The sequence below is a fragment of the Leptopilina boulardi genome, unplaced genomic scaffold (genome assembly GCF_019393585.1).
Source record: "Leptopilina boulardi isolate dan_hultmark-lab unplaced genomic scaffold, ZJU_Lbou_2.1 LbouV2_333, whole genome shotgun sequence".
In the NCBI taxonomy this organism is placed as follows: domain Eukaryota; kingdom Metazoa; phylum Arthropoda; class Insecta; order Hymenoptera; family Figitidae; genus Leptopilina; species Leptopilina boulardi.
This window is the reverse complement of record NW_026137900.1, coordinates 916,710-940,783: the sequence shown is the minus strand read 5'-3', so window position 1 is coordinate 940,783 and position 24,074 is coordinate 916,710. Positions and strand designations below refer to the sequence as shown.

The following is a 24,074-nucleotide window of genomic DNA, read 5'->3' as shown; positions in this document are numbered from 1 at the left end:
GTCGAAAAATTGGAGTAGTAGCCGCAACGAAAAGAGTTTGCCCATCTCACATATACTTCATCAAAGACATTTTTCGAAAGGAATGAAAAGCTGGAAATATTCCTTTTCTGTGACCCATTGAACGTGCTTGCGACTTTAATAATAAATCGGAAACGAATGTCCTCCACCAGAAAAGGTTTTTATCCCATAATGGTTAAACGATAAGTCGAACAACTTTATCACGCGTAAAACTGACATTTACTTTTTATATTTATTTATGTACATACATAATCTCTTAATTTAAATTAGTGATCATTTTTTCACAATTTTAAATTTGTAGAAATTTTCATTAATTTCTTTTTTTTTCGGTAAAATATTACAATTTTATTTAGTAATTTTTGTTTTAATGAAAATTTAGTGAAAAATGAATAAAAATTAGTAGAAATTTCCAATTATTTTTAATAAAATATTACTATTATATTGTAACTGAAAATTAATAGAAATTTACACTAATTTTTAGTAAAATTTTACTATTAATATAACTAAAAATTAGTAGAAATTTTTACTGTTTTTTTAATAACATATTGCTGTATGATTAAGTAGAATTTTTCTTTTTCTAATTTTTTTTAGTAAAAAATGACTAAAAATTAGTAGAAATTTTCACTATTTAGTAAAATATTACTATTAGTATAATTAAAAATTAATAGAAATTTACACTAATTTTTAGTAAAATTTTACTATAAGTGTAACTCATAATGAGTAGAAATTTTCATTAATTAGTAAAATTTTACTATAAGTGTAACTAATAATTAGTAGAAATTTTCATTCATTAGTAAAATATTAGTGTAACTAATAATTAGTAGAAATTTTTATTAATTAGTAAAATATTACTATTACTATAACTAAAAAGTAGTAGGATTTTTATTGATTTTCAATAAAATATTACTATTTGATTTAGTAGTATTTTAATTTTCACCAAAGTTTCAGTGAAAAAATGACTAAAAATTAGTAGATGTTTTCACTATTTAGTAAAATATTACTATTAGTATAATTAAAAATTAATAGAAATTTACACTAATTTTTAGTAAAATTTTACTATAAGTGTAACTAATAATTAGTAGAAATTTTCATTAATTAGTAAAATATTACTATTACTATAACTAAAAATTAGTAGAATTTTTATTGACTGTCAAAAAAATATTACTATTTGATTTAGTAGTATTTTAATTTTCACCAAAGTTTCAGTGAAAAAATGTCTAAAAATTAGTAGAAGTTTTCACTATTTAGTAAAATATTACTATTAGTATAATTAAAAATGAATAGAAATTTACACTAATTTTTAGTAAAATATTACTATAAGTGTAACTAATAATTAGTAGAAATTTTCATTAACTAGTAAAATATTACTATTACTATAACTAAAAATTAGTAGCATTTTTATTGATTTTCAATAAAATATTACTATTTGATTTAGTAGTATTTGAATTTTCACCAAAGTTTCAGTGAAAAAATGACTAAAAATTAGTAGATGTTTTCACTATTTAGTAAAATATTACTATTAGTATAATTAAAAATTAATAGAAATTTACACTAATTTTTAGTAAAATTTTACTATAAGTGTAACTAATAATTAGTAGAAATTTTCATTAATTAGTAAAATATTACTATTACTATAACTAAAAATTAGTAGAATTTTTATTGATTGTCAATAAAATATTACTATTTGATTTAGTAGTATTTTAATTTTCACCAAAGTTTCAGAGAAAAAATGACTAAAAATTAGTAGAAATTTTCACTTATTTAAATTAATTAACGAATTCGCAGTAATTTAAATTTAGAGAATATCCAGTATAAAGACAATTTGTGTCTGAGTCAAACATGCCTTCACTACTAATAAAAAAAAAAGAAAAAATAAATGTAAAAAAATAATAAAAAGAAATAAAAAATTCAATGAAGAAAAATTAAAAAATTAACGATCGATTAAAAGTCCTGTATCGAGGGACTATTCAAGTATTAAAAAGGAAGAACAAAAAAACTATAAAAAAAATTCCTTCATGTCGTAAAATTTTGAGAAAAAAAAAGAAATATTCACACGAGGGTCATTTTGTAATATACAGAATGTTCGTGTTTTTTTTTGTATTCTTTTTCTTCGTGCTGAGGGTTTTTTTTACGATCACATTTACGTGTCATTTTGTTTTGGAATATTCAGGTGAGAATCCAGGGGACTATAGGGAACTTGGTTATGGTGGTACCGAAGGAGCTGGAGTTGCTGCAAATGGGTCGTTGGTGATCCCAAGGGTATCTCGAGAGCACAGTGGCTCTTACCTATGCAAGGCAACCAATGGCATTGGTCCTGGTCTCAGCAAACTCATTCAGCTAACAGTTCATGGTAAAATATTTACGAAGAATTTATATATTCTATCTCTGTCATATAACCATACATATATGTATATATATACTGCTTGCAAATATGAGGGATAAAAATTCTTGGGTGTCCTGTTCCAATAATATTATATACGTATACATATATATATATATATATATATATATATATATATATATATATATATATATGTATAAAGACGCGATACATCAAACTACTATACATGTTGTGGCACGTTGAATGTTGTTGCAACAAAATTGAAAATCTATCTTTATACCTTCAGAGTAGCATGAGGCGCACTTTTTCTACAATATAGAGGAAAAATCTTTACCACACAAAAAAAAGACATCTAAAACCACGAAAACATTTTTATATCGTTAAATTTTCTTTTTTAAATTGAAATTTAGATGAAAGTTTAATTATTTTATTTTTAATAAAAAAAAAATACCTCTTTTTTTTTTTATCCAGTAATTGTAAAATAATTTTTTCAGAATTTCCTGGATTAATAATTTTATTAAAAATTATTTTACAAAATATTATTATACTAGATGGAAAAACTATAAGTAATAGTTATTATTATAAATAATTTTATTATATTATTGATTGTTATATACACCGATTAGTTTTTTTTTTAAATTAAAAAAATCGTCAGTCAAAATAGAAAAATATTGAAAATGAGTTTTTTTTTTTTTTTTTTTGAAAGACTTCATTTTCAGATACTGATGAGAATTTTCTTTGCTGTTTAAAAAGAAAAGGTGAATAAAAAAAAAAATTGTGTTTTGCTTTCATAAAGATGATGATGAGAGGAAGAGCGTTAGATTTAAAGAAAATTATATTTAATGAAACTTTTGAAGAGAGCATACTGTGTATCTCTGTGTATATATGTGCGTTTTCTTAGATTGCGCAGTGAGCCTATATATATATACATTATATGAGAGAAGGTATCTCGACCCCTTTTACAGTAAATTTCACCATCTTCATAGAAACGTCACATGAATACTTGAATATACACGTGCTATCTATTCTATGTACTCACATTTGTTTCACGTACTTATGCGGTTGCATTCAGCACGTCGCACAAGTCATAGCAATACCGCACACCAGAAATTCTACACCAGTCTGAATACAAACAGGGCACTACATATTCCTCACGTATGCAATAATAATAATAATAATTATTGTTATAAATCATTGCCACTATTGTAATGAAAAAAATTTTCCCACATACATTATATACCACTTGTGAGAGTATTATACTATTTTAATAATTTTTATTTAATTATTAAATGTAATAATAATAATAATAATAATAATAATAATAATAATAATAATAATAATAATAATAATAATAATAATTATAATTATAATTATTATTATTATTATTATTATTATTATTTTTATTACTATTGTTAAATATTATTATTATTATTGAATTTATTAATTTTCTACAAATACTGGAACTTTTACAATAATTTTAAACTTTATCCGTCTGACTAAAACACTATTTTACTACTTATTCTTATATTGGTTGAAATTAAAACAACATGCCTGGACAAAAACTGACATCTACTACTGAAAAATAATATTTTACTACTGATATAACATTATTTAATTTATTAATTATTTTATTTTTTTAATTAACAGTAAATGTTCTGACTACTATTTATGTTACATTGTCTGAATATAACTGACTTTTACTACTGAAAAATTACCAATATTTTAAACAAAATATTTTCCTGGCTAAAACTACTTTTTTCTATTGACATAAGAGATAAAAAAAAATTCAGAAAGTCTGACTAAAACTTAATCTAACAACTGATATTAAATTTTCAAGAAAAAAATTTAATTTGTCTGACTATAACTTACCTTTTTTTACTTATATATTATCTGACATTGAAAGTATTGGTTTGACTAAAACACTCTTTCACTACTGAAAAATAAATAAATGAATATAAAAACAATTGTAAGACTCTAAAAAAAAGTTGTCTGACAAAAACTGTCTTTTACTACTGTTAACAATATTTTTGAGTGATGTTTATATGATACTTTGGCTGATTATAAATGACTCTTACTATAATGAAAATTTACTAATATTTAAAACATTATGTCTGTCTGACTAAAACTAACTTTTTCTACTGATGGTAAAATTTAAAATATTTTTTTGACATTCTGACTGCGGAAAGAAATTTTTTTTTATTAATAACACTTATGTCACTTATATAGAAAATTAAAAGGCATTAAAATAAGCTGCAACGCTTCATATTTTAATCCAATTTTGGTTATTTTAATTCATTTTGGTATTAAAATAAGCAAAATTGGATTAAAATAAGAAGCGTTGAAGCTTATTTTAATGCCTTTTAATTTTCTGTGTATGTTTGAAACTATCTTCTTTGACGAATATAAAAACTAAATACTTGTCTGACTAAAACTGATATTTACTACTGAGAAATAACAAAGTCTTAAATTCAAAAACATTATAAACCTTTAAAGAAATATGTCTGACTAAAATTGTTTTTTACTACTGAAATCGATATTTTGATAATTATTTATAATACTTTGTCTGATTATAAATATCTTTTACTACTGAAAGCAACTGTTGCTAGGTGAAAAAAATATTCGTATAGCAATCGTTGCTAGGCATATTATATATATAATATAATAATATTATATATAAAAGTATCGCTTTGGTATGATTTTTTTATAATAGAAATACAAAGAGAGGGAAAAAAAAGTGCCTCATTAGTAGAAAACAATTTCCTTTCAATTTTGTCGTCTGTAAAGAAATAAAAAAAAATATATATTTTTCTCTCGAAATTGTCACTCGTGTTGTTAAGTGGGAAAGTTAATACTCAATTAAGGAACATATATCGAGGAAAAAGAAAAAGATTCTATACAAGCCTCGAGCTACTCTTGAGGGACATGGTATTAAAGTCGTTGCTTTTCGAGTAGTGCGGGTTGATTTATGTCAATAAGAGAATTTTTTGCCGCAGTATATATATATATATATAGTAAAGGTGTATTTCGATTGTGAGATTTTGTGTATGTGTATATATATGAAAACGTAATCTCTTAAAACAGCAGGACCTTCGGTGACCGTTCGAAGTAGAGAGGAATCAGTGAGACGAGGTGAGAAAGTGACTTTACGTTGTGAAGCCGAAGGAGATGCACCACTCGATCTCAGTTGGCGAACTCGTGGAAGTACTGTTGGAACTACTTATGATGATAGGTTTGTATCCAATTTACACCACTTCCATTTTACGTATCTCTATATATATATATATACGTTCTTCTCCCTTTGGATTTACATATACAGATTCCCAAGTCCAAGAAACTCTCTATCAGATGAAAATTTATTCAAGCAAAATGTAAAATCCTCTTCTTGGAAAAGCGGCTGCAAAATTTTGACAAAAAACTAATTTCACTGAAAAAAATTTATCCGAAATCTTATTATATCAACTACATTCTTAGTTATTTTAACTACTTTTTAGTAATTAATACAACTTTAAAAATTAAGTTGAGGACCTATTGTACTATACAGGGTAGTTAAAAAGTATAGTCAAATCTACTACTTATTTTTTTGAGTGTTCAAATTGACTACACCCGAGTCGAAATTTTTCCCTCTTTTCACCCTCGATTTTCTCAGCCACTTTTCAGCCTGAAAAGGCTTATTTCCAAATCTGCATGTTTAGAGGTTGAAAAGAGGTCTTGGAATTTTTTTCTTAATTTGAATTTTTCGAAATTTTATTCCTCCTATAAAAGTTTTATAGTATTACGACAAAGACCAATAAATATATCTTCAATAGGGTCAATAAATAATGTCCATAAGAAAAAAAATCCAATTTTTACATTTTTTTAATTTTATTTTTTCGTTTTTTTAACCTCTTTTACGCCTCTCTAGTCATCTTTAAACCCTCCTTTCAGCCTCCAATATAGCAGATATTTCCACTTTTGCAAATTCGAGGTCGAAAAAAGAGGGTATGAAAGTGTTGGAGAGAATAAAAGGAGGATAAAAGGAGGTTTTTAGAGAACTTATAGAGAGTCTAAATTTCTACTCCGGTAAAATCACAGAAAATTAAAATAAGCTGCAACGCTTATTATTTTAATCCAATTTTGCTTATTTTAATACCAAAATGGATTCAAATAAGTAAAATTGCATTAAAATAATAAGCGTTGCAGCTTATTTTAATGCCTTTTAATTTTCTGTGATTATATATATATATATTCACGAGTTTTTCACTTTATATTGAATTATTATTATTATTATTATTATTATTATTATTATTATTATTATTATTATTATTATTATTATTATTATTACATCATGCTAATTAATGAGCAATCTATTTATTTAAGGGGACCAATTAATTTTTATTTGAATCAAGTAAACATATATTAGGCCCAAATAATTTCTATTTTAATCGAATAAAATTTTTTTTGGTGTTAATTAAATTTTATATTTGAATAAAATAGATATATATATTTTTTTTGAAACAAATAAAATTTATTTGAATAAAAATAAATATTTATATTTAGATGAAATAATTTTTATTTTAATTAAATAAATATTTATTATATTTGAATGATATAATTTTTGATTTGCCACGGATCATGGGAAATCAAGGAAAAATTAAATTTTTTGTCGTAACCCTGTTATAGTAATTTTTTTGTAATCGTGATAAATTAGAATTTTTCCCATTTTTGTTATAAAACTTAATATAAATAAAGAAAGTATATTTTTATGTTGCGACAGTAAAGTAAATTTATACTTATTTGGAACAATCGCGATATATATATAGGTACATTGATAGTCGGACAGTGGTTTCCTCAAAGTGTGTATGTAATAAAATCGATTGAAATCGACATGAATTATCGATCAAGTGATAAAAATTAAGTGAAAGTCTAGCTTGGAAAATAAAAATTACGACACGTATAGCTCTTTCGCATTGGCAAGTATAACCCGTCATAAAAATGTCGATTTTACGTCCTATATATATATATATACACGAAAAAGTATTTTCACATTTATTTTCCTGTTTTCCCATCGCTTCCTGCAGCGATGCTTTAGAAGGAATGTAAGTGTCCATTTCAGTGTATAGAAACTCATCTTTCCAATGTTCGCGCAGAGTCCATCATTTCCACAATGCCCCAGACGAACGTGTTTTTTTGCACCTAAATTCTTCTATTTTCACTTTAATAGATTTCAATTTTTCAAATATTCTTCCATCATTAATAATTTCATTAACATTTTTTTTTTTTTTTTTTTCTTTTATTTTCACTGTGAAACATAGTTTTTGGAAAAAAAAATTGTTTTTCTATATTTTAATTACGTGAAATGTCGTTTAAATTTCAAATATTTGATATAATATAAAAGGAAATAAAAAAAAGTTTTTTGCTTTTTATATGAATTCAAGTTATTCAATTTAGTATTCATATGTTAAATTTCATGAATAATTATGGAAATTACTTTATGTAGAGTAGATTTAATTTAAGTGTATAATTCAACAAGGTTTTCGTTATTAGAAAATTGTACCGGCAGTTTTTAAATATTTTTTTTTGGTTTTCTTTTATCCGATAATCTTGCTGGATTTTTTTTTTTTATTTTAATATTTATGATTATTTATACATATTCGATTTGTGTGATTTTTTTTTTAATTTTTAACTTTTACGTTTACTGTCTACTTTTTTTTTGTTATTTTAAGATTTATAATTATTTATACTTTATTTGATTTGTGTTTTTTTTTTAATTTTTAAATTTTACGTTTACTGTCTACTTTTTTTTGTTATTTTAATATTTATAATTATTTATACTTTATTTGATTTATGTTTTTTTTTTAATTTTTAAATTTTACGTTTACTGTCTATTTTTTTTGTTATTTTAATATTTTAATTATTTATATTTATACTTTATTTGATTTATGTTTTTTTTTAATTTTTAAATTTTACGTTAAAATAAAAGGTCATCAACTGCAACAAAATTGTCAGGCAAAAAATTTTATTCAATTTTTATGATAGTCATAGTATTGTAAGGTTTCCTTGAGCCGCTGAATATGAAATTTGAAATCAGATATTTGGTTCGACATGTTGAAATTTGCATATCTGATTTCAGATTTGTATTCAACGAGACATATATAGAGTTTAGAGGAAATCTATGAATTAATTAAATTTTGTAGAAATAAAAAAAAAATTTGTTGGTCTACCACGAATTTTATGTATATTTGATAAACATATTCTGACTTTACGGAAAAACTACGAAAACAAAATTTTTCAAAAATTTGTATCATTTTTTGTTTTATCTAAAATTGTATGCAGACTAAAAAAAATTGTTTGAAACAACCAAATTTTGGTTTAATTAAAATACACTCAACGTTTATTTAGATTAAATAATTATTTATTTAAATTAAATTTTGTTTGAAATAATAAAAAAATTTGTATTGGAAAAAAATTACACTGACCGTATACATATAAATAAATAAATATTTGTTTTTTTTCAGTGTAAAAACTTCGAAAATGTAGATTTTGTAAAAATTGTGTAACAATTATTTTTTCCAGATACACGGTGAAAAATTCTCCCACCACACTTGGCCTCGTATCGGAATTACGTATTATTCAAGCTGGCCATGCCGATCGTGGTGAATATGTGTGTGTCGCAAGAAACGCTTACGGTCACGATAAAGTCACTGTACATCTACTTGTTCAAGAACCTCCGAATTTTCCTCGAAATTTACACGTGGCCGAACTGGGTAGTCGAGCGATAACTTTGGAATGGTCTACACCGTCAAGTGTCGCAGATTCCTTGCATCCTGATTCTCCAATCTCAAAATATGTAGTCCAATATAAAGAAGCTCAAGGTACGTGACTTGAAATATAATATATATATATTTTTTTTCTATCTCTCTCTTTTTTTTTTTCTTCCTTTATTTTTCATGTCTCTACAATTTTCATTGGTATTGTCCATATCCATATTGCCCAAGGATCCAATAACTTGAAGTAGCAGCAGGAACTTTATTATTATTTTCTTCCACTCTCTTTGCTTTCACTAAGAAAATCGGATCAAATTTATTTTATGTTTACAGAACCTATTATATTCTTTTTTATTTCTATTTTTTATTCATAACAACAATTGTTTTTTTTTTTCATTTCAAAAAAATGAATTTATTTTACAATGACAATTTTATTGTGATTTTATAAATCTTTCAATCAAATGTCCAAAACAATTCTTTTTAATCGTATATAAAAATTTACAATTTGATTTTTCACATTCATTTTCTTTTTAAATTTTTTTAACTAATTTCTTATTCCTTTTTTTCGTGTCAAAATTGGATTTTTAAATAATTAAAAGAAAAATAAAATATTTTTCTGTCATAAAATAAAATTGTCGATAAAAGAAATTTAGAGTTCCACTTGTAAATGTTAATAAATGAAAAAATCAATAATTTCCAATATGATTGGTATTTGATATTCTCAAAAGATATTGGAAGTGGCAAGTGAATCGACAAAAAAAAAAAAAAAAGGGGGAACAAAAAAAAAATTGTAATGTGAAGAAGCGGTAAAATCAATTTAAAACAAAGTGGATTGTTTGATTATTGAAAAATATGCCTCTAACGAAACCCTTTATTTCACTTCTTCAGATCGAAAAAAAAATTCAATTTCCATTCATATGCTTTTTATGTAAAAGGATTCAAAAAAAAAAAAGTTTTATTTTCATCTCTTCGTTACTTTTTTTTGGTATGATTTTATAATTTTTTTTTTCAATTAAAACAAACAGTTATATAGATTTTAAGTTGTTTTTTTTGCAACTCATCGTAAACAGCGGATTTTTTTTCAAATTTTTCTCCAATTTTTTAAAGTCGAATAAATCTGAATAGTTGCAACTCTTTATGTATATGGACTTGATGAAGCAATACATTATCGATATTTTAGACATATTCTTATTTTTCAAAATATAGAAATTTTTCCTATTAAAGGATTTTGTATACAATATTTACAATAAATGTTCTCAAAAAGAGATTTGAATTTCTATTTTACTTTTTTAATTATTAATAAATGAAAAAAAATTTCTTTTCAATTCTTGATTTTTTGAAGCTGAATTTATTTTCCACGCGGTAATTATTTTTGCATTAGTGTAAAAATCATAAAATGTATGATCAAAAATAAAAAATTGTGGTTTCATTATAGAACTAATAAGAGAAAACTAATTCCCTTTTCAACCACACACATGCATTTTCTCTTTAACTTCATATATAGTATATGAGAATTGACGGGCGGAAGACTGTCGCGTAACTAAATTTCACTTCGATTTCAGTTTCTATTCAGGAAACATATATGATATACAGTGAAATAAGCCGATGCGCTTTCAACCAACTACATTTGATTAACTCCCTAAATATATTCAAACTATGAAATTTTACTTCACTTATACAAAATGAAATATATTTTTTTAAACCGTTTTTCAGGATCAATGTCTGTCGAATTAATTAATTAATTAATAATTAATACTAATGATTAATAAATTAATTACTAATTTATAATAATAATTAATTAAAAAATAAAATGATGCATTTTTTTTTTTTTGAAATGTGAAATTAAAAATCATTGAATAATTTATTATTTTAAGCAATTGTATTTTTTGGTATTGAAAAAGATGTGTGGCATGAACACAACACGCAGAAGATGATCGAGGGAGACAAGACGGTTGCATTGGTATCCCCGCTAAAACCCGCGACAACCTACCACTTTCGGGTGTTTGCGGAAAATCATCTCGGAACATCAGCCCCAAGCGACATTCTTCATGTCAGTATCAATCGATCAATCATAGTCATTATTCATTATCATCATCATTATTATTATTATTATCATGAAATTGAAAAATTTTCTAAATTCCATTTTATCGATAAATTTTCGTCTCAATATTTTAAGGTTCAAACACAAGGTGAAGTTCCTGGTGGGCCACCTAGACAAGTTTCCATTAAACCAATTAGTCCCCAGCAAATGAAAATCACTTGGCAACCTCCCGATCGTTCTCTCTGGAATGGCGAATTACAGGGTTATGCTATCACTTTTACAAATTTAGGGTGAGTTTTTGAAAAAAAATTTTGTTTTTACCTTTGCCGAATTTTGTTATTTAAGCAAATAATTTTTATTTGGAATAAATAAAAATTAATTTGAAATTATTTGAAACAAATAAATATATGACAAAAATTTATTATAAAATAAACTTGATGAGAGAGAGAGAGAGAGAGAGAAAAAAAAAAAGTTTTATTCTCCAGAAGTGATGAGCAGTTGGCGAATGAGACACGAATTAGAATCACAAGTAATGGAGACGGTTCGTACGATTATCGGCTAACGGGTCTACGAAAATACACGCAATATAGTATAGTGGTAAAGGCGTTCAATAGCAAGGGCGACGGGCCAGGATCAGATCCAATGATAGCGCAAACTCTAGAGGATGGTGAGTACAATTTCTTCCCGTAATAGAGAAACGTTTTCCTCTCTCTTCTCTCTCTCTCTCTCTCCTCCCCTTTCACGCCGCCTCCATCTCTACTTGTAAATTCCACCGTTCCTCCATTTCATTGTCCCCATCCCCCCTCTCTCAAACTTCTTTTACATCCCTTTCCATTCGATCTCGTGTGACATTTTTGCATTAAACGAAATTGCTACTCCGAGCTCACTCAGTTTCCATAACATTTATTATTTAAGATTCGAATCTCAACCTTACGGTTTTACACGGGAATTCCACGTAATCACTCATTCGAAAAATTTCCTAACAGACTTTCTCATTTAAAATTTTATCTTCTCTCTTTCTCTCTATTGTATAGATATGGAAAATTGCTTTATCCTTTGCTGAAACCATTTTTCATTTAATTTTTTTTTACAATTTTTTTTTAAAAAATTGCAAATTAGATAAAATAATAATATTAATTACATTTTTTTTTTTAAATAACACCGTCCGACACAAAAAAATGATATATTTTCGGAAACCAGGATCTAAAAAATAAAAAATACCCGTATCTGGCCGTTTTGCTAGATCAAGTCGTTTGTGGTTTTTAGGGGTGAAAACAACCCCTAAATGAAAAGTAAGAAGATATCTTTTAAAAATTATTAATATTTTACAAAACTTTGGTATCTGGGGGTTTTCGGGGTGGCTAATTATTAATCTGATGTAAGATTTTCAAAATTCAAAATGGCGGATCCAATATGACGGTTAAAATTTTGAGTTATTAATTTTTTTTTTAAATTTGGTATCTAGAAGTTTTTGGGGTCGCTGATGTCGAATCAGATGTTATATTTTCAAAATTCAAAATGGCGGATATAAAATAAAACAAGTTGTAAATTCAGATGTTCATTACATGAACATTTTGCTTCATCTTTACGATCAGCAAAAAAATTTGCTTCCTCGTGGAGAAAGCATTAATATTGAAATAAACATACAAAAATAATATAATAATATAAACATTTGAGTACCTATAAATTTGAGTTAAATTTAAAGAATTAATGGAAGTTATTTAATTGGTTATTTAATTGGTAGGATTTTTTTTAAAGGTAATATGTTTTGTTTGAAGGTAAAAAAATAATAGAGACATGATGCTTAATTTTATTTGACTATGTAAGGAATTTTTTTATTTTCCAGGAAAACATTCTATCCACAGTACAAGTAGTAGTACAAGTAAATATTTAGTTGGACGGGTTTGCAATTTTGTTAGTAAAACAAGTAAATATTTAGTTGGACGGGTTTGCAATTTTGTTAGTAAAACAAGTAAATATTTAGTCAGACATTCTAAATGTTTGAAATTTTCTCAGTAGTATCACTCAGTAGTATTACTCAGCAGTAGTACAAGTAAATATTTCGTTAGACACGTTAACAATATTTTCAGTAGTACAAATAAATATTTAGTTGAACGGGTTTGTAATTTTGTTAGTAATACAAGTAAATATTTAGTCAGACATTCTTGATTTGTCCTTCAAACGACCTTGAATGACCTTGACTTAACCTTCAAATGACCTTGAATGACCTTGACTTGACCTTCAAATGACCTTGAATGACCTTGACTTGACCTTGACCTTGAGTCATACTTTTAAAGCACTTCTAAATTTTTTCAGTGGTTCAAATAAATATTTAGCCAGACATTCTAAATGTTTGAAATTTTCTCAGTAGTATTACTCAGCAGTAGTACAAGTAAATATTTCGTTAGACACGTTCTTTCGAAAAAAATCGATTAAAATAGATTATTCTTATTCTCTTACAATTTGGGTTCAATTTGTAGGTTTTTTTTAAGATAATTTGTGTTGTTTGAAGTTAAAAAAATAATAGAGACATGCTGTTTAATTTTATTTGACTTTGTAAGGGATTTTTTCATTTTCCAGGAGAACATTCTTTCTAAACAAGGAACACAATTATTTTATATTTAAACTTGAATTTAAATAAATACAAAATTTTTCAGCTAAAATGTGTATTTTCTATTTTTTAACTTTCAATAATTTATTAAATTTACCACAAATGTAAATTTTTTATATACCAATCGATTTGTTTTCATATAAGGAATACAATTATTTCATCTATAAACTTAAATTTAAATAATCACAAAATTTTATAGCCAAAATGTGAAATTTTGATTATTTAACTTTCATTAATTCTTTAAATTTAAATTAAAACTATACTGTATATATACCGATCGATTTGTCTTGACGTAAAGAATACTATTTTATTATATATAACCTTAAATTTTTCTATTTAAAAATTTTTTCGATTAAAAAAAAATTTTTGGAAAAAAGACGCTAAAATTTTTTTTTGGGTATTTTTTAAAATCCTTTGGTCAAATTTGAGATATTAATATGATAAATGAGCCTACCAAATTTTATCTAAATCCATTAAAACCTGTTAAAGTTATCTTCTAAACAAAAAGGGATCCATACACACATACATACATCCGGACAATTGATCAGGATCTCATATAACATGTTTCTATATAGAGAAAAATTTGTTTCCGACACTTTGAAAATTTTTATCAACGAAAGGACTACAAAGCTTCCTCCTCAAGGAAGCAAAATTAATAACTTCTTAAAATTTTGACCGCCATATTGGATCCGCCATTTTGAAAATTTGACATCAAACTGTAAAAAGAAGGTACCGACTTTAGGTATTAAAATAGAACCAAAATGCAATTTAGTACCTAAAGTTGGTATTAATTTAATATATCTCGTTTTACACTGCAGATTAATAATCAGCGACCCCGAAAACCCTCAGATACGAAGTTTTATGAAAAATTACTAATTTTTAAAAGATATCTTCTTACTTTTCATTTAGGAGTTTGTTTCACCCCTAAAAACCACAAACGACTTGATCTAGTAAAACGGCCAGACACGGGTATTTTTTTTTTTTGATCCTAGTTTCCGAAAATGTTGTATTTTTTTGTGAGTCAAAAAAAGTTGAAATTTGTCGCACGGTGTAATATATAAAAAAAATGTAAATGTTTAGTTTCAAAAAATATTTTTCTATTTTTTTTTTTATAAAATAGTTAAAAATGGGTAAAATAAACTTTTATAATATGAAAAGCAGCAAAAAAAGAGTTAAAAGTTCGATCGTGTAATTAATCCACTTTAAAAGAAGACGAGAGCTGTTTTTTTTTTGATAAAATGAGATTTTTATTTAAAAAAAAAAATTGTTCCCGTATAAAGAGAATTCATTTACGGTGGTAATATTTTTCTATTTCGTTTCAAGTAGAAGTTTCGGTTGAATATAAACTAGATGAAAGCTTCTAAATGAGCATGGTTTCAAACCCAAATACAACTTTTCTTTAACAGAATTAACTTAAACTCATGCTACCTTTTTTTCTTTTATATATATATGAAGTTTGAAATCAAGCAATAATTATTATTTTAGAGAGAGAGAGAGAGAAAGAAAGAAACAATTAGTAGACCATTTTCTTTAATATTTTATTTATTTTTTTTACCTTAATAAAAAAACAACTGTTTTCTAATAAATTAAAAAAAACTAACATTAATAAAATAGGTATAAATAAACTAATGTGGTGGGAAAAAAAGGAAAAAGCATTATGAAAAAATAATTTCTTCACTAACTTTTTTAAACGTGAAAATTACCTTGGAAACACTTTTTATAAATTATTAAGTACACTTAAAAAGTACGTTTAGAGTGGAAGATTAAGAATTTCAAACAAATCTTCTTTTTTGGTATTTTAAACTAAAATTACTCTCTAAAGCGAGTACAGTCATATCAGCTTTACAGCACATCAATCAACTAGCTCTCTGCTAGTGCGTTTTCTCTTCATCTTTAGTACTTTTTCAAAAAAAAAAAAAAAGAAAAGAAAAAAAAACTGAAAAGAAAAAATGAAGTGTAGACCTGCAACTGTTCACTTGGCTTATGTTAAGTCTTTCTAACAAATGTTGAAATCCTCCTTTAAAGTCCAGAAGTTTCTCAAGCGCGCTCAAGAGAGTATCATCGAGAATTCTGCGAAAGTGAAATATTTCGCGAGCACTATATATAAGAAGATTTCGGGCAATATAACTTTCGTGTGTGTGTATATATATATATAAATGATGTATTCCACGCTAAATAATCAGACACCATTTTCAAATTTGAATCTACAATTTTTTTCAAAATTTTTTGTAAAAAAAAACTATTTTAAATTTAACAAATTTTTAGGCAAACGATTTTCTTCAATATTTTAGGAATTTTTCAAAAATAAAAAAAAAACATATATAAAATTTTTTTTCTATAAATACCGAAAAAGAATAAAAATTAAATTATTATTTAAACAATTTTTAAATCAATTATTTTTGGTTTTTACTAACTTTTTTACAGAATGCAACAAAGAAATTTGCAGTTTTTTTTTATTATATATTATTATTATTTTATTATATATTACAAAAATCCAACATATAAATAAAATTTTGAAAAACATTTAAGGAAAAAAGTCCTTAGCAACGGTTGCTAATAAAAAAAAACGGTCGTGGTATGGAAACGGTTGTTATGGTAACTTGTTATGGTAACTGTTATTATGATAACTGTTGTTATGGTAATTGTTGCTTTCGTAACTGATGTTATGGTAACGATTGCTATGGTAACGATTGCTACGGTAACTGTTGTTATGGTAACTCTTGTTATGGTAACGATTGCTATGGTAACGATTGCTACGGTAACTGTTGTTATGGTAACTCTTGTTATGGTAACGATTGCTATGGTAACTGATGTTATGGTAACGATTGCTATGGTAACGATTGCTACGGTAACTGTTATTATGATAACTGTTGTTATGGTAACAGTTGTCACGGACACGGTTGCTATGGTAACTGATGTTATGGTAACGATTGCTATGGTAACGATTGCTACGGTAACTGTTATTATGATAACTGTTGTTATGGTAATTGTTGTTATGGTAACAGTTGTCACGGAAATGTTTGCTATGGTAACTGATGTTATGGTAACGATTGCTATGGTAACGATTGCTATTGTAACTGTTGTTATGGTAACTGTTATTATGATAACTGTTGTTATGGTAACTGTTGTTATGGTAACAGTTGTCACGGAAACGGTTGCTATGGTAACGATTGCTACGGTAACTGTTATTATGATAACTGTTATTATGATAACTGTTGTTATGGTAATTGTTGTTATGGTAACAGTTGTCACGGAAACGGTTGCTATGGTAACTGATGTTATGGTAACGATTGCTATGGTAACGATTGCTATGGTAACGATTGCTACGGTAACTGTTGTTATGGTAACTGTTGTTATGATAACTGTTGTTATGATAACTGTTGTTATGAAAACTGTTGTTATGGTAACTGTTGTTATGGTAACGGTTCTCATGGTTTGACTCACTTTGAACTGCAACAAAAATGAGTTCAGTTTTATTCTGTATATAAATTGCGCAAAATTCTGTAATTTTGAAAAATTCATATCTCCTAAACGACTTGCTAAAAAAAATTGAAAAAAATCATGATTGTTAATTTCAATTAGTACTAAAAGAAAAAAAAGTTTCAAAAAAAATCGGAGATGCAGAATGTTGTCTGTTTTTGCGTGGAATGCATCATATACATATATATATATATATAGTTGAGTTAGTTGCTCATAGAGCTTAGAGTGAGGTTTACAGAGAGAGAGAGAGAGAGAGAGTAAAAGATGCTTAACCTGACGCAGTTCCCAGTTCACCACCACAAAATGTGGCATGTACAGCGTTGAATGGACAGAACATACAGGTCACATGGAAGCCACCACCGTCGGATAAAGTTCATGGAATGGTAGTTGGCTACAAGGTTGTATATGAAGCAACGAATGGAGTAATGGAGATAGACATGCAGGGATCACCGGAAACAAGAATCACTCAGGCCTTGAGCGCCGTCCTTCACGGTCTTAATCCTTATACCAACTACACGGTCCAAGTTTTGGCATCTACACGAGCTGGAGACGGAGTTAGTAGTATACCAGTCTCATGCACAACTGAAGAAGATGGTGAGTTGTAGATTAGAGACTTGTGTGTGTATATATGTTGTTTTCAAAGGGGGAAGTAGATGGCATGTATGCATTAATATAACTTTCCAAGGCCTTCTCTCTCTTCTCTCATACAGTAGCTTGACCCTCTCGCGTTCTTGTACAATAGTGTAAGAGAGAGAGAGAGAGAGAAACACCATTTTCAAACAAGAAGTTTCATCTCGACCCTTGTTATTATACTGTTATACATATAATAACATAATATTTGCCGAATTATATATGCGGGATTACTTTGGGGTAGTTGTGAATTTTTTTCTGTTTATTTGCATGACGAATATAGTCAATAGAGGTGAAATTTTATATTTTAATTATTTTACGTTTTATAATTATTTATTAATTATATAATTTTTAATTTTTATATAATGTTTTTTCTCATTTTATTAGTAGATTAAATTGATTTTAGTCAGACATAATGACTAAATTTGTAGTGAAAATCAGTAGTATAAATAAATGTTAAGTCAGACTATTTTAATTTTTTACAATTATATAAGTAGAACAAGCAAATATTTAGTCAGACTTTCTAAACATTGTAATTTTGTCAGTAGCAAAAGTCAATATCTATTTAGACTTATTCTAACTTTATATAATTTTAGTAGTAGTAAAAGTAAATGTTCAGCGAGATGTTTTAATTTTTTTAGTAGATGAAATCGATTTTAGTCAGACGTAATGACTAAATTAGAAAATCAGTAGTATACATAAATGTTTAGTCAGAAAATTCCATTTTTTTTATTCTTTTAGTATTGTTTAATTTTTTTCTTTATTTTATCAGTAATACGAGTAAATATTTAGTCAGACATTCTCGAAAGTTTGTTTTTTCAGTAGTACAAGTCAATATCAATTCAGACTTATTCAGAATTTATATAATTTTAATAGCAGTAAAGGTAAATGTTTAGTCAGACGTTTTAATGTTTTTGGTAATTTTTTTTAGTAAATCAAATTGATTTTAATCAGACATAATGACTAAATTAGAAAATCAGTAGTATAACTAAATGTTCAGTCAGACAATTTCATTCTTTAATTCTTTCAGCATTGTTTATTTTTTTTTATTTATTTTATCAGTAAAACAAGTAAATTTTCAGTTAGACTTTGAATTAATTAATTTTCCATTTTTTATTTTGTAATTTTATCAGTAGAACAAATTCATTTTGGTCAGACATAATTTTAAATGAAAAAATAAGTAGTAGAAGTTAATTTTTTAGTCAGGCTTTCTATTTTCTTTTGAATTGTATTTTTTATAAGTAGATAAAAGCGAGTTTAGTCAGGCATAATTATTAAATTAGAAAATAAGTAGTAAAAATAAATATTTGTTTAATAAAAAATTATATGTAATTTTATCAGTAGTATAAATAAATGTTTAGTGCCATCTATTTCAAGTTTTATAATTCTATTAGTAGTACTGGTAAATATTTAGTCAGACATTCTTCAAGCGTTTGTAATTTTTTCAGTAGTACAAGTCAGATATTCTAAATATTTTTAATTGTTTCAGTAGTACAAGTCAATATTTAAATAAGCTTCCTTACAAGAATTTATTATGCCTTGTCTGACAAAAGCTGATTTATACTACTTAGATTGAAATTTATTTATAATACTTATTGATTGAATGAAAAAAATATAAGAAATTATAGAATAATATAAAGTTTATGTCTGACTGAAATTTATTTATACTATTTTTTTGTTATTTTATTAGTAGTATAAAACGATTTTAGTAAGACGTAATCATTTAATTAGAGAATCAGTAGTATAAATAATTGTTTAGTCAGACTATTTCATTTTTTCGATTCTATCAGTAGAACAAGTAAATATTAGGAAAAATTAGAAAATTTTTAATAGATCTGTCTGACAAAAACGGACTTTCACTACTGGTCATTTTGCCTGACTGCAGCCTGATTTATACTACTAATTTACAAAAATTCAAACTTCTGTCAAAGTAAAATTTACCTGTACTATACTAATTTTAACGTTAGAAAAATATAAACGTTATGTCTGACTGAAATTTACTTGTACTACTGATTAATTGTATAAAAGCAAGCAGTATAAACCTGCAACTGTCTGTCAATTGTTACACTATTATTTAAATTAATTTTTTAATTTACACTATTAATTTAAAAATTTTGCATCATTTTTGTCTGATCACAGCTTATTTACACTACTGATAATAATTATAAATTAATATATTATAATTGCGAAAAAATTATTCTTTTTTTTTCTCTTAAATATTATAATTATTATAAGAAAGAAAATATGTTTTTTTTGGCAAATGCATAAAGTTCATTGTAAATTATAAATTCGTGGAAAATGAGCTTACAAGGCTGTGTTGACGTAACCTACAAAATAGATGGAGTTTGTAAAGTGAAACATTTAATGTTTAACTTGTAACGTTATACATAAATATCGTGTTTCCAAGTTGCATGGTAGTGCATAAATGCATATACTTATTATGTAAAATTTGTATGCATTTTATCTTTTAAAATAATTTTGTCAGTTTCAAATGTTTTTGGGCAATTCAAAACAAAAATATATATGAATTATTTCTTTTTATATTTATAAATAATTATAATTTTTTTGTTTTATTTTTTATGCTTTTAATTTTTTTTTTATTATTTATATTTTTTTTATTGATTTACTGAAAAAAAGAAAAGAATGTCTAAAAATTTTTTTGCAAAATTGAAATATAATTTTAGTAAATTTCATTTGACAGAAAATTAAGAATTAATAATTTGCTTTATGGAGATGAGATGAAGTTTTTTTTTTTTGAAAACTGTTATGATCGAAGTGAATGCACTTTAATTTGTATTTTCATTTCTCTCTTAGTTCCTGGCGCGCCAGAAAGAGTAAAAGCAGTTGCTAGTGCGGAGGATTCAATGGTGATATCCTGGCTTCCTCCACGACGGCCAAACGGAGTACTCACAAAATACACCGTTTTCATTCGAGTGTTGGATCAGGGCCAAGAAGTAAAGATCATTAAAGACTCTCTACCCGCGCACAACTTACACTATGATGCAACGGGACTAAAACTACGTGAATCGTATGAGGCATGGGTTACTGCTTCAACAAAAGTGGGACAAGGACCCACCACACCGGTCGTCAAATTTAATCCAAGTGCCACAAGTTCGTATCGCACGTTCTCTATTAATTTTCTCCAATTTTCCTCTATTATATAACCATTCTGATATCCTCACAAGCTAATTAAAATCAATAATTACTTTCATTTTATTTTAATCATCATCTTCAACAGTATTACATAGACAAAAAAAAAATTAAATCTCAAAATTGAAAAGAATATTCCATTCAAAAATTAATACATTTTTTTTCAAATTTTCGAAATATTCATTTTTTAAAAAAGCTGATTTTTTTAATTTGAGAAAATTCTTCTTTTGGATTTTTTTCTCTAAAATCAAAATTATTTTTTTCTAAATAAAACAATATTGTTTGATAAAAAAGAGAATTTTTAACTTAACTTTTTTTACACGAAAATTTTAATATAATAAAAATAAATAAATAAATAAATATTATTTTAATAATTAATAATATAATATTATTATTACTATTATTATTATATATATAATATAATACTAATAGTTAATAATAATATAATTTACTATTTGTGGATTAATTATTATGAGTATTAATTAATTATTTTTAATTAGTTAATTTAAGCAATTATCACTCTGAATATTTAATTAGAATTTTGATTATTTAATTAAATTTGAGATAATTCGTGGTAAATTTTGCACTTATTTTTGAGAAGTTATGTGTAATATATATATATAGAGAGAGATTTATTAATTAGTTTCAGCGGCAATTATCTCCTTTGGGGTTCCTGTGATAGTACCATGGAGGGTTGACGTGAACTTAGCCTGTCATTCAGTGGGAAATCCAAAGCCAATTGTTGAATGGCGAATGGGTGATTTGAAATTGCAGAAACAACAACAAAGGTTAATTTTTTTATATTCATTATACATTATTTCTTATCTATTTTATGTAATTTTTTTTTTTTAATTTATAACTCGTGAAATATATTCAAATTTTTCATAGAATTAAATTAAATTATTATATTTCTAAAATATAAATAGAAACTTAATTTCTTTTTTTAATTTTGCCTCTTGAATTTTGTAATATAATACAGTAATTTACAGTATCAATAACCCCCATTAAATGCTTTCTATTGGTTATTAAAACATTCCAGACTCGATGTTGGATCAGATAACACTTTACTACTACAAAACGTTCAAAGGACTCAAGAAGGAAACTATTCTTGCCATGCGAGGAATTCACTGGGATCTGATGAAATCGTTTACAGTTTACACGTTCAAGGTATCTATATAAAAAAATAAATTACCTTTTTTTTTTTAATTTTTCAATGAAATATTTTAATTTTATTTATTATATTCACTTCAACTGGAAATTGATTGATCATTTTAAAAATCAAACTATATTTTTCATTTTTACTTTAATTTTACAATGTTTTTTTTTTAATTCTAATAATTTAATTTATATATGTGTTTAATTTGATACCGAATAACGTTTAATTAATTAAATGATCAATGTAAATTATTATTTTCAATAATAATAATAATAATAATAATAATAATAATAATAATAATAATAATAATAATAATAATAATAATAATAATAATAATAATAATAATAATAATTGGTTTATACGCATTTGAAATTAAAGTGAAATAATTTTCATTTTCGATATCAATATATATATAAAATTTGTTAAATTTAAAGTTACTCATGAGAATATTACACATCTCGTGATAATTAAATATGATTGATTTCATCATGTTTCAAGCATTCTATCATTTTATTAAAAATTTTGTCCAATTAAACAAAATTTTATTATTTTATAATTTTCATATTTACAACAATAAAAAAGATTAACGGAAAAAAATTTTCTCAACAGCCATATGTTTCTCTAGAATAGCGAAAAATTTCACTGTTTTGATGAAACATATCGCTGTTTCAGGTATAAAAAGATTTTTTTCACTGTTCTACAAAATTCATGAATTAAAACCGTTTTGTTTGATTGAAATCTGATTTAATAATTATGGAAAAAATTATTTTTTTTTACTTATTCCTAAATAGCAATGTAAAATTTTTTTTTTATTAATATTTTTAAAAAATTCATATAAAAATTTAAAAATTAAGCTTGAATTTGTGGTGTGATTTTTTTTTGTGATCTACTGAGCCATTAACTTTTGTGACCCCCTGTCGCAGGTGAACAATCCTTTAAAGCATCCGCCCATATAGAAAAATTTAAAAAAAAATTCAATTTTCCTTAGGCAGACTATTTTAATGCAATTTCTTGCACAACATACACCTAAAAGTGTAGAAAAAAATTGACAGCCCGATCCGAGTAGAGGAGGACCCTTTTTATGACCAAAAACACATCCAAAATCATAAAATAGTTGCCAAAAAAATTCAATTTTTCTTAGGCAGAAGATTTTATTGCATATTCTTGCACAAAATACACCTTAAAGTGTAGAAAAAAATTGACCCCCAGATCCGAGTAGAGGAAGACCCTTTTTATGACCAAAAACGCATCCAAAATCATAAAAAAGTTGCCAAAAAAATTCAATTTTTCTTAGGCAGAAAATTTTATTGCATATTCTTGCACAAAATACACCGAAAAGTGTAGAAAAAAATTGACACCCAGATCCGAGTAGAGGAAGACCCTTTTTATGACCAAAAACACATCCAAAATCAAAAAAAGTTGCCAAAAAAATTCAATTTTTCTTAGGCAGAAGATTTTATTGCATATTCTTGCACAAAATACACCAAAAAGTGTAGAAAAAAATTGACGGCCCGATCCGAGTAGAGGAAGACTTTTTTTATGACCAAAAACACATCCAAAATCATAAAAAACTTTCCAAAAAAATTCAATTTTTCTTAGGCAGAAGATTTTATTGCATATTCTTGCACAAAATACACAGAGAAGTGTAGAAAAAAATTGACACCTAGATCCGAGTAGAGGAAGACCCTTTTTATGACCAAAAACGCATGAAAAACCAAAAAAAATTACCAAAAAAATTCAATTTTTCTTAGGCAGAAGATTTTATTGCATATTCTTGCACAAAATACACCGAAAAGTGTAGAAAAAAATTGAAACCCAGATCCGAGTAGAGGAAGACCCTTTTTATGACCAAAAAAACTTCCAAAATCATAAAAAACTTTCCAAAAAAATTTAATTTTTCTTAG

General features: G+C 25.7%; 1 protein-coding gene across 11 annotated transcripts in view; it reads left to right on the top strand.

The window, feature by feature from the left end:
• Positions 1-24,074, top strand: part of LOC127285523 (cell adhesion molecule Dscam2-like) — a 163,185-nt gene that overhangs the window by 120,509 nt on the left and 18,602 nt on the right. For 10 of the 11 annotated variants that reach the window (XM_051311599.1, XM_051311598.1, XM_051311601.1 and 7 more), the window contains 10 exons: positions 2,189-2,368; positions 5,441-5,588; positions 8,912-9,210; positions 11,004-11,152; positions 11,279-11,433; positions 11,629-11,810; positions 17,517-17,828; positions 20,679-20,975; positions 21,658-21,802; positions 22,054-22,181. In XM_051311599.1, coding sequence (XP_051167556.1) covers positions 2,189-2,368; positions 5,441-5,588; positions 8,912-9,210; positions 11,004-11,152; positions 11,279-11,433; positions 11,629-11,810; positions 17,517-17,828; positions 20,679-20,975; positions 21,658-21,802; positions 22,054-22,181 — 1,995 coding nt within the window. The remainder of the gene's footprint in view (positions 1-2,188; positions 2,369-5,440; positions 5,589-8,911; positions 9,211-11,003; positions 11,153-11,278; positions 11,434-11,628; positions 11,811-17,516; positions 17,829-20,678; positions 20,976-21,657; positions 21,803-22,053; positions 22,182-24,074) is intronic. The other variant, XM_051311600.1, reaches the window with a different exon arrangement.